We start from the raw sequence: 12,500 nt of genomic DNA on the forward strand, positions 1-12,500 counted from the left end.
AGGATTTGTACGAGATGGCCCCAGTGAGAATGGTAATAAATTCCCACTGGGAGCCCTCACTCCCAAACGCCCCAGGCAAGGATAAGTTATGGGAAGAAGCGAGCCCTGCGGCTGCTACTCCCTAAAGCTAGGCAGGGCGGTAAGGTCCCAACAAAATACACGCATGACCGTAACTCTCCCTATAACTCAAAAAGCTTTATTGCAAACTTTACAACCTTGGAAACTATGTAGGGCGAGGGGTTCGCCTTGCAACGCGAAGCTTTTCCCCTTTCCAATTGCACCACTGAACAAAATTTGAAGAGACTTCGTCCGGGCGGAACTCATAACGAGGTTTCTTGCACGGGGGCGTCTAAAACAAAAAGGACAACGAAAAAAACGCCAATGAAACACGATGTAGAAGTGGGGAAAAGCCAATCGTGAAGCAGCCCCGAAATACCCCGTCCAGGGACAGAGCAATTAAGGAGACCCTTTCGAAGGCATACCAGCGGTTAGCTTAGAAAGAAAAACGACAAGAGAAACAAACACAAAGTAATAGACAAAGCAAAGGTTAATGTGGCGTGGACTTCAGTACAGAAAAATACCGAGATAACTAACAAGGGAAACGATCAAAGGCACCGAAACTCCAATATATAGCAAAGAAACGTCACTTTTTAACAGCTTTGGAGACTAATGGGCAATCTCTAGCAAAATGACTTCTGCAAATAAAACAGCGCCGAGGAAAGGTTCCGGGCCGGTAGTACTGTGGCGTGAGACGTCCACCGCGACCAAATGAACTTCCAGGATAGGGGCCTGGACGCGGGGCTCCGGAATTGTCTCCCCAATAATCAAAGGCCTGTCCTGGAGCTGAACTTCTAGGAGAAGAGTGACCTTTAAAAATCTTTCGGATCTGGGAAGCCACATATCTTTCTTCCTTATCTCCAAAGAGTTTCAGCACCACTTCAGCAAGTGAGTTGGAGTTTGCAAGGGGGCGACACTTTCTAAAAATAGCATCAAACTTTGCGTTGAGGGTGGTTCGCGTCCCTAGCGTGGTCTGACAGTTGTTCCAAGGCCGCAAGGAGGGCGAAAGGATCGAGAAGCGCGACAGGACGAGAGGCGAGGAGTCTAACTGATTCCAAGGACGGAATAACTTTAGAAACATTAAGGGCCGATTGCAAAGACTCTACTGTTTGGCGAAGGTCCTCATAACCCTACGAAGGGATAACGAAAAAATGAGAAAATATTGAAAGCTCCACACGCAGGTGAAAAATCTTTGTCACACAGATGCGAAGACCAAACTTGTCACACAAGACGCAAAAAACTAAACTCGTAACAGAGACTCAAAAGATTAAACTTGTAACAGAGACGCGAAAACAAAACTTGGGTCATACAGACGCGAAACCCAAACTTGTCACACAGACGGAAAACTAAAGTTGTATACAGACGCGAAAACTGAATTCATACACAAGCGCCAACTAAAGTGGTAACACAAATGCGAAAGTAGCAGACGCGAGAATTGTAAATCTGTACACAGATGCGAAAACTAAATTAGTAGGACAAACGCGAAAACTACTAAAACAAATAACACAGAAGAGAGAATCAAGCTAAACGAATACAAGGACAAGAGAAATACTAACGGAATAATTTCCGTACAGGTCCCTACTTCATTATGCATGCAGAATAAGTTATTTATTCATACGCGCTATTGTTTTGTAGAACAATGCATATACCCAAGAGAACCGAATATATACATGGGTAATTTGTACTTACGGGATGAATAAAAACGTAATTATATACACGTGCCGCGCCGAGCACCTACAATCGAACTTACACTTGTAGGTTACCGTTAAGAGATCCCTGTTTTACTACTCTTGAAACAACCCATCCCTTTAATAATGCTAACCGTAACCCTAATCACGACTAAAGGCACTGTTTAGGCTTAAGGTTAGTCCCTGTGATAGTTTTAGGTTTTCCAGTATTGCTGCGAACTGTGACCTGCTTTTCCTTCATGCCCCGTGCGTGCGGCACACTTATATAAGTTCACCGCGTGGAAGAGTATACCACCCTTAAAGCCTGATTGGTGCATCTTTCATGGGAAACTTTCATGCACGAGTTCATTGCAATTAAAATCGTTTCATGTTTCTCTTCTTTTGAAGCAAACTTGTGTTTTCGTAATAATCAAGATGGTTACCGAAGTAAAAGCGTCACAGCAATGGGAGATTTGATCATTTGGAAATTGTCCCTGCTTTATAGCCTTTCCAGAGTTGTGCATAGAGTGGTGCAAAGAAAACAATTTACTTTCGTCTTCCGTGTCCAAAACCTGTGTGAAAACGCGGTCAGTTGGCAAAGACAACGTGCCGCATCGGGAGATGGATCTGCTTCACGATGCTCAAGCTAGAAAAAACTGCAGTGGATAGCCTTCAATCCGCCAGAACACATATTAATTTTCTGTCCGTAAACTTTCCTTGAAAAAATATTAACCCTAGCTACCTGAGGCCGGAAAGTTTACAACTGCCTACAAGACAAGGGCTAACATCATCTCACATTTAACCATCGCCTAAACGTCGTCGACCCAGACAAACGAGCCCACAGCAGGGCATTGAAAAGACATGATGGGGAGTGAAACGAAGTATACCTTGTACGGAAACATCCATGGATCTCTACCAAAGTTATTTACTTGGAAGTATCATTGAGCATATTGCCGATCTCTACAAAGAGCGATAAATCGCAAAATCCCACTAAATGCACCGTCCGTGATCCTGAATACAGGAAAGGAAGAAAATATACACTTTGCAGTGTCTCGGTGAGTTTTTAACCGGACAGGAAGAACAATTTCACGATAAAAAGAGCAGGTAGCTATTAAATTTCTTGTGACAGTACAGTTTTATTTGTTTTTTTTTTGTTTGTTATGTTTGCGAATCTGAACCCTATTACAACGATTGCTTGAAACTCCATTTCTTGCGCTTATTCTAAAACTGAAAAATAGTTAAAATTGCAGGAAAAGTGCCGAAATTGCAGAAAAAACTGTTCGATTCTCCGTATTTCAGACAGAAGTTCGACCGGCTTTTTTTAAGTCCATATAGACGAAGAAAAAAAACCTCTAAAAGAAAGAGCAAAGCGCCACAGTCCTAAAGGACGTCTATTGTTATCGCTATTGTTTTCTTGAAACAAAGGAGTGTATGCATAATGAAGTGGGGACCTGTGCGGAAATCTTGCCACACTAACCTCCGGAGCTGCAGGTTGGGGGGCAGGGACCACGTTGCCGTTAGCTTTCTGTGCGTTGTTGTCACCGGCAGCGATGGCTGGAGCCGGAGGCGCGACAACTGGACGGTCAACGGCCGCTTCAACAGCCCCATCCGCAGGAACAACAGGAACTTGGTCCGGCATGGAGAACGAAGATGGCCATCACTGTGGCAGGCGTAATTCAAACAAATTGGAAGAACTTAATTGCGCTTTATTTTATAATGATGTCATATTAGTACATATAATGACTTGTTGGCGCGCATAAATCATCCCACTTTGTATAATAGAAGAATTTAAAATATTTGAATTCTGGTTCCCTTCGCACTCCCTGGGCTGGTTCCCTAATATATTTTTAAGTTATTCACATCGCAGAATTGTATACAGAATTACTAGTTGTGGTCTTCATTCCTTGTCGTATGGCGATAGTAAGTTATGGAATTCTCTTGCAAAACATATTAGAATAATACAGGAATTAAGTAAATTTAAGTCTGCAATTTTTAAAGTGAAATTTGATACTGACTGCTGCACCTTTCGTGGCCGTTGATTTTTCATCTTTATTAAGCTATCTAGTAATTATTGCAGAACTTCCTTTTATTTTGGGATTTAAGTATTTATTGATAGCTCGGAGATATTAGCATGCATTTGCTTTTAAATTCGAGTGTAAATAAAGTTTATTGTGTGCATGCGTGACTCATTATAAATGTGTTTACTAGAATTTTTCAGCTTCCGGGTTAGGGTTTATCAATCGTATTGAGGTAATTCAGCAGTTATAAACGCTGAAGTCAAGAAAACATAAGCGATGTGCTAAAAAAATGAGAACAGACGCAAGCGTGAAGAAAGATTTCGATATGTCTGTCAGTTGTGCAAATAAAGGGGACCGCTTGTCAAGCCCTTTTGTCTACACCATTGTTTTGTTTTCAAGAAGTTATGTTTCACCTCGAAATTTCTTTTCGACTTTACCATCGAAAACTCTATTCTCAGTTCTCGCCTCTCTAATCTCGGTCCTCGATTCTCGAAATATCGAGGATCGCGCATCGAGTTTAGAGTCGAGACTGTCAACATTTGCCGCTCAAGTTTTCGCAACGGGCTGCCAGTATCCTTTTCGGATGAACTGGAGTGTCAGCAAAGGAGCGCCTCACGAATGATTATTCCAGCGTACAGTTATAAAGAGGCTCTGTAGAAAGCCAAAATACCCACATTTAGCAGAAGACGATTTACTGACACCTCCCCACAGAAACTATCCCTACCTACAGCCACCCAACACCCCAAGCCCCAGAGAAATAAACACAGACCACTAAGTATACAAACATATTCACATGAGACCTTTATTTCCATTTCTTCTACCTTTAAATCACAAGGTTCACAGCACTTGAATGTCATTATAAAGATAATATACTTACTAAAGCTACCATATTGGTTCTGCAGGATGATTCCACAGTACATTTCTTTTGATATCAAATCTATTATTAAGTAACAAGGGTACATACTTGCTTATATACACTAAAATATACGAAACAGGCGAGAGCTAAGCGTTATATTTACAATTATTTGCGGTGAATGTTGAATATAAATGCTAAAAGCGTTCTTGAAAGTAAACTGCATTATTTCCTTAATCAAATCAAAGCTTCAAAGAAAACAACTCGCTTAAAGTCAAACACTTTAATTATCACTCATGGCTCAGTTAATGATAACTACCCCGGAACTCACTGGGCAATATAAAAGACCAATTTCGATATATTAAAAGTCAATACTAAACAAAAGGCATCATATCGAGGCTCTGGGGAATAAACATAAGGATTTGTATGAGTTTATTTCCCGGGCCACGAGATGATGGGTTGTGTTTAGGACTGAATTTTAATAATATATCGAAAGTTGGCTATTCATTCTTGCTAAAAGTTCATGCTTTCTTACAAGTAGATTTCCTAGAAGATGAATTTCAATGCAAAAAAAAAAAAAAAAACAAAAAAACAAAAAAACAGTTTTACCTTCTGCTCCCTTTTACAGAAATCAATCTCAGGTACAAAGCGGTAGAATATTCACTTTAAGTAAAACGCTTCAAAAATACAGAAACAGTTCAACAAATTACAAGCAAATCAGATAGTAAAAAGGGTTAATGAAAGCTGAAAATCAAACTTCCTTTAGATAAAAGATTATTTTTACTTGGCTTTTAGCAAGTGTCTTCTCAAGGTTAATCAAATATTTGAATGCGATGATTCTCATTGTCAGATACAACAATTTGGCCATTACTGAGGAGTGCTACTGAGAATGGATTCTTAAACTCTCCTATGTTGCTCCCCTCTTTTCCAAACTTACCAAGAAACTTACCATTCAGTTCAAAGACTTGCACTCTATGATTACACTGATCACAGACAAGTAAATGTCCTGATTTAGTCACTGACAAACAATAGGGACGATTAAACTCTCCATTCCCCTTCCCTCTTGTGCCAAACTGATACTTATAGTACCCCTCCCGGGTGAATGCTTTCACACTGTGATCACCATAGTCTGACACAATGAGATAATCACCAGACTTAACACAATGAACAGGTAAACTAAGAGAGCTGGGTCCACCTATCGTTGTTAAAACCTTTCCATCGGGGGAAAAGACTTTGATGAAATTGTTCCCGTTATCAGCCACAATAATATTTCCATTAGAATTCAATGATAAACCACAAGGATACTGGAGCCCACCAAATATACTCAAGTACATCCCCTCCTCGTTAAAAACTTGGATCCGATGGTTCCCGTTGTCTGCAACATAAATATTCTTATCTTTACCAAAAGCTATTCCTTTAGGGGATTGAAAGTGTCCCTTGGCGCTACCCTGACGACCAAAGGATCTCAGAAAATTGCCCTTACAGTCAAATATCTGCACCTTGTGATAGGAAGTGACTGCGATTTCGTCCCTCGAATTTACTGCTACTCCCCAAGGATACATAACCATTCCATCATTCGAGCCATATTTTCCAAAAGATAAAACAGGTTTGACATTGAAAGATTTAATAAAAACAGAAAAAGGGCTACCGCGAATATGTTGCCCGTTTACCTTAACTGACAAATTGCATTTACCTTCAAATGTAGGAAAATAGCTGATTTTGTAGGTCCCGTTTTTATTATCATTAGCAAGAAATGTGGTTATGCCTTCCTGCCCTCGCTCGTCTCTCAAGTCTACAGTTACATTGTCTTTCTTACTATAACATTGTTCGGCAGTCGCGTTTCTTGTCGTTAAATTGAATTGAGCTTCACGCCCAACAGTTCCTTCACAAAGTCCTTTGCCTTCGGCAACACATTCCTTTGCATCAGTTGAGAATTTCAAAAGACCAATGCCTCCGCTGTTGATTGTCTCCAGGATCTTGTTATTTTCCACGAAAAATAATTCAAACAGGCTTTCAGGGTCGCGCTCAACTGGCTGCACTTGTCCTACCCGTTCTAGAATGATTTGCAATGGTTTCTTTAGCTGAATCACCTCGGCGTCTGTGCTTTGTGTTAAAAGTTTCTCAGCTTTTTCCAGCGCTAATTCGATCCTCTTTATTTCCACCTGAATCGCTGTTTTTTTGGTCGTTAGACTCTCCAGCGATTTTTTGGTTTCGTTTTCCACCGCGGACTTGATATTTTGACTTTCCTCTTGAAGTCTCCTTATTAAGTTATCAACAAAAACATCGACGTCTCTTAGCATGTCTTCGCTTCGTTGAACAAGCTGAGCGTAGTCCTCGTCAATTTGAGTGACCATCTTCATCTTTGCTTTCAAGGTTTTTTTTGGCGTTTCAGTTAGATCTGCTAACTCGATCTTTTGAGCTTCGGCTTCCTCTTGTATTAATGTCACTTGATGTCCTGCGTGATCCAAGATGACACAAGTTTGACAAACTGAGTTTTCGGGACAAATCTTGCAGAAAAACTTGAGCTCTTCTTTCTCGTGCCCCTTCCTTGAGCAAAACACGGGTCGTTTCACTACTACCTCATAGTCTTTTTCTTGAAAATCTTTTACGGCCAGAACGCGGTGATCTTTGTAGCTTCGAATGATGTTATGCCCAATTAAACACTCATCACAATAAAACTTGCAACACTCGAAGCAGTACGAGGTTTTAGAGGTTTTCTTATCGCAGTTTCCGCATATTACTCGTGTCTTGTCAGATTGTTTAATAGTTAGGGCATCGATGAAGCCGCTGAGAAAAAAGCTTGTGGGAAGATCTTTCAAATAACCGCTTGCAGGAAGTCTACAACGGACTTGGCATTTTGGACACCTCAGATCAACTTGACCACCACTTGCTCGATGCCAGTTGATCAAACAGTTCAAACAGAAACTGTGCAAACATGGAAGGTATCTTGGATCTCTAAGGATGTCTTGGCACACCGGACACGAGGCTTCTTCGCGAAGATTGAAAAGCAACTTTGGGATATCCATGTTGCTAATGTCCACGCCTTTACGAACTGAGTGCCGTTGACTATGATATTCCCAGTCTCGTGATTTCTATCTTTAGCTTTTCTTGGAATCAGGTGACCATTAGCCAGTCATTGCGATTTGTTTTAAAAGTCTGTTGATTGTTTTGTTTTGGTTCTCTGATTTCCAGAAATTTGGCTTTTTATGCAGCCAGCGAGCTTTGGAAATAACACAATTAAATGCGATAAAGGGAGGGCAGATAGGTGACCTTTGTAGAGTCTTGTAGGCTGAGATCACGGAGCTTTGCATAATAGAAATGGCTTTATGAACGAATTAGGACAAAAGAACTTAACAATTTACAAAACCGAGATTCCATGGTATAACGCTTTCGATACTGCTTCTCTTTACACATTTGAGTACCTTTGCGAATTATAAATCGCACGATCCCCAACTTTGGGATTTACAAATCGAAAGATTACTAACTTTGCGATTTGTAAATCGCAAGCCAACTTCGCGATTTATAAATCGCAATGTGATCAACTTTGTCGGGGGTTGAAGCTGAATAATACGACCTCGGTTATTCATTATTCTTTGGGTGTTCCTTTCAATTATTCATTAATCTTTTTAAATTCTTGTTGATTATTCATAACTGACACCAAGTTTCAGAGCATTATCCAAAAACACCCCAATATTGTCGGGGCCAAAAGACAAAGCTTCGACGCGCTTGTTACATCCACAGATTAATAACTTTAACTTGATTTGCGAAGTTCATTAACTTTAAGCCGTGGCTAAAAGAAACGAACACAAATAATAATAATAATAATAATAAAATCATCTTATATAGCGCTGTATCCATAACAATGCCTAAAGCGCTGAAAATTCAAAATAAAATGTAGATGAAATGGAACATATGTTACAAATTAAGAAAAACTCTTAATAAAAAGAAATGTCTTCAGCTTTTCCTTAAAAGTGGCTAAAGATTTTTGAGACCTAATATCCATTGGCAGGGAATTCCACAACAATGGCCCTGCAACAGAAAAGGCCCTTTTTTATGCCTGTTAAAAAGGGACATAAAAATTAAGATGTGCTATTTACACAATAAGAATGGCATACATCTTTCAAGTGCTTATACATGTACATCAAAACTGTTATACATACATCAAGACTGTTATACATACATCAAAAAATTCGCCATATACATATCAAAGCTCATATTTACATGTTCATGATGCTACACTTGCATCAAGATTATCTGATATATTTACATCAAGATTCTTTAAGCAATATGTACATCAAGTTTCCAGATAAATATACATCATTATTCGTGATACTTTCCATCGTGTTTTAAACACATCAAGATGCGGGATAACATACACAGTATGACTGCTAACGTCCGTGTCTTATTGATCTACATTATTCGTGATATATATACATTAAGATTTGTGATATATACATCGAGATTAGTGCACTTCTTACACGAAGACAAGAATACCGCTGGATTTAAAGAGTGAGAAGTGGGCAGCCCTAAAGGCCGCTTAATCTGGAATCTGGAAACCGGAATCCGGAAAACGGAATTATCCACAAATCGCGAGAACTACAACAACTTAGCCACTCCTTGTACGCTTTGCTATAATTCCCACACTCAAGTATTTAACTCTGAGGAAATGTAAACTGTAAAAAGGATCTGACCTTGTTATTCTGGATATAAAGACTTGAACATGGTGATGGCATCATCAAGGTAAGGCAGTCCACATTACAATAAAGGGAACTTAAAACTTGTTTAATTCATTTTCCTTGCTTTTTCACCTGCCTTGGTACAAAAATGCCTCTTTTAAAGGAACAAGGAGCCAGGGAGGATGTGTTGCGTAAGTGATGGAGCGACTGAAGCTGTCGATTATAGGTTGAGAAAGAACATACAGTGAATATGAAAAATTTACATTGTTTATAGAAGATAAGTTCTTTCGAGACGTCCCACTGGCATTGAATAGGCCAGGAAACAAGCAAGTTTTGAAGATTCTGCCGAAAGGCAGATGAATATTGCGCTTCAAGGTCGACAACTGATGATATGTTCGGCTTGAGTTAAAAGGTTTTTCCACCGTGTTTTTGCAGTTTGAACATACCTTGGACTTCCGAGTGATGTAATTTCATGACACCCAAAATGCCCAAAAAGTAGAACGAAACAATGCAATAACACATTAAACCTGTTGAAAAACATAAAAGAAATGCAGCAAAAGGAAAGAGAAGCATGGATGGACACAAATCATCGGACAAGATTGAAACGGATTGCCTTTGGGTAATCCTGAAAAAAAAAAAAAAAAAGCGGCCCGACGTTTTTAAAACGAAATTGCAGCGTTGACACTGATTTTAAAAGTTTTTAAAAAGTAAAACGTTTCGATCAATTTGGTGATCTTCATCAGTTACGTATGCAAATATGACTAACGATGATAAAATAGGCAAGTAGGAGACAAACATGCATAACGCGTGTGCCAAAAAATGTTCTAAAAATTCTTGAGATTGAGGTACACACGTGGACACTCAACGTCCTCGTTCATTGAATTGTCTTCCTTATTAGAATACCACGCTTCCAAAAACAACCACTGGTTCCATTGGGGGTACAGATATAAAGAATTGACATGTTTTCAAAATCAAAGCTGTGGCTAGTTTTTTGGGAACGTTGGGCCAGTTGAGGGTTTTTGTCAAAACACGCGGCGGCTTTAGAATGTTCTTTTTAATTCTGGTTTTTAAGGCGCGTGATGTCTGGCCGATGTACACTGCAGCGCAATCGTTGCATTCGATCTTGCAAACAGTGCCCCTTGTGTCCTCTTTCTTTTGTGGATCTTTCGGTCTTCTGAAAAAAGAGCCGACGATGCGGACGGGTTTGTGCGCCACTTTGATGTTGTGTTGGTTTAGCACTCTTGCAATTTTTTCAGAGGCGCCTTTAGCGTTGGGAAGTACGACCAAATTGCGCGTGACTGCCTGGTCCCCTTGTCTTTCGAGTGCTTTACGGGATTTACAACCGTTAATGAACCGTGCCGGATAGCCATTGGCTTTAAGCGTTGCGGTTACACGCTGAACTTCGGCGGTCTTTTCTTCGTCTGTGGACGGAATAGAGGTGGCCCCGGCCCATCTAACAAAGTCCGTGCAACGGCGCGTTTGTGTTGAATATGATGATGCGAGTCGAAATCTAGGTATTTGTCTATATTTGTGGGCTTACGGTATACAGTAACAACGATCGAACCATCGGTCCGTCTAGTGGTTTTTGTGTCCAGAAAAGAGATAGCGCCTTCTTGCTCAGCCTCGTAGGTGAATTGGACGTGTGGGTCAATCATATTCAGGTGGGCATGGAACTCTTCTATGAATTACTTATGGATGCAGGCGTGACCATCGTCGACGTACTTGGACCACCATTCATGTGGGTGAGAGGGGTTACGAGTGCCCTCTCTTCGATGTGCTCCATAACTAAATTCTCTAGAATGGCACTCATGGTAGCCTGCGAAAGCAGACGTATTTCCGGTGGTCGTTTCTTTCGGGAGAGAGAAATGACCACCGGAAATACGTCTATCTGCGTTCGCAGGCTACACTCATGGGAGAGCCCATAGGGCACCCGAAAACTTGTTGGTAGTGGGTGCCTTGGAAGGTGAAGTAGACGTTATTAAGCACGAACTCCAACAGTCGCATTACCTTGTCAGAAGACAAGTTTGTTCTGTCACAGAGTGTAGAATCCTCATGAAGTCCTTCACTTGTTATTCTCAAAGCCAAGTGGGTGGGTATGCAGGTCAACAGAAATACGACATCGAAAGACGCGAAAATCTCGTCATGTTTTAGAGTTTGTTCCCGTATTTTCTCGGCGAAAACTCTACTGTTTTTAAGAGAATACCTGTTGTTCTGGAGGGGTGAGATGATCGCCACGAGATGTTTGAAAAGCTCATATGTTGAGGAGCCAATAGAGCTAGCTATGAGTCTGAGCGAGACATCAAGCTTGTGGATTTTTGGTAAGCCGTAGAAAGACGCTAGTGTGCAATCTGTACTACGTAAACGGTAGTACTGTTTGTTGTGAAGATGCTCCTCGTCGGAAACATGCTCAGTTGTACAAGTACGGATCTCCTGAAGTAGTTTGTTGAGCTTTTTCTTTGTGATAGCCGTGGGATTTCTGCGTCCATCCGTTATTCTTTTATAGGTGTTCTCGTCTTATAAATGTTCCATGATCTTATCAAAATAATCACTGGTATTCAACACTACCACACACCGGCCCTTGTCCGCTGGGAGGATTGTTACAGAGGGATCTTCAGCGAGGCTTTTTAAAGCTTTCTCCTGTCCTGTCGTGATGTTACCACGTTTAGGAGGACTGCCGCCAACCGTTTGCGATCGATGTTACAGAGACGCGTAAGATATCTTTCTCTGCGCCAGACAGGTGTCCTATCGATCAATCGATCACCGATCAATCGATCACCAAAGTGTTAGAAATTTATTAGATAAAGAAGGCAATTTTCTTAGTTACAATAATTTTATAAGCAAATTTAATATTAAAACTGACTACCTTGAGTACTATAAAATAATATCCGCCGTAACGCAATACAAAAAGGTATGCTCGCCAGCTCTAGGCGATAATGCTAAAGCTGATAATGAAAATCTTCTTGCGCGCTCGAAAATTTGCAAAAAAGTATATCAACATCTTTTTGAAAAAAAGGCTTATATACCGCTGAAAAGACAAAACAAATGGTTAGCTGAAGCGATAATATCTGAAAATTTGAACATTAATTGGAAAAAAACCCATTTTTTAGCATTTCTGTGTACAAAGGAAACAAAGCTGCGAGAGTTTCAGTTTAAATTGCTTCACAGACGCATTGAAACCAACGATTTTCTTCGTAAAATAGGTCTGAAACCAAACGATTCTTGCATGTTC

The 12,500-nt window shown here is 40.4% G+C and overlaps 1 protein-coding gene across 1 annotated transcript; it reads right to left on the reverse strand.

Annotated features, from left to right (window-relative positions):
• Positions 1-4,528: 4,528 nt before the first annotated feature.
• On the reverse strand, positions 4,529-7,635 carry LOC138057965 (E3 ubiquitin-protein ligase TRIM71-like). The gene has a single exon (XM_068903870.1). It carries the CDS (start codon positions 7,619-7,621, stop codon positions 5,408-5,410), a length of 2,214 nt encoding a protein of 737 aa, XP_068759971.1. The 5' UTR covers positions 7,622-7,635; the 3' UTR covers positions 4,529-5,407.
• Between the last annotated feature and the right edge of the window lie 4,865 nt (positions 7,636-12,500).

This window comes from Montipora capricornis, chromosome 7 (genome assembly GCF_036669925.1).
Source record: "Montipora capricornis isolate CH-2021 chromosome 7, ASM3666992v2, whole genome shotgun sequence".
Taxonomy (NCBI): Eukaryota; Metazoa; Cnidaria; class Anthozoa; order Scleractinia; family Acroporidae; genus Montipora; species Montipora capricornis.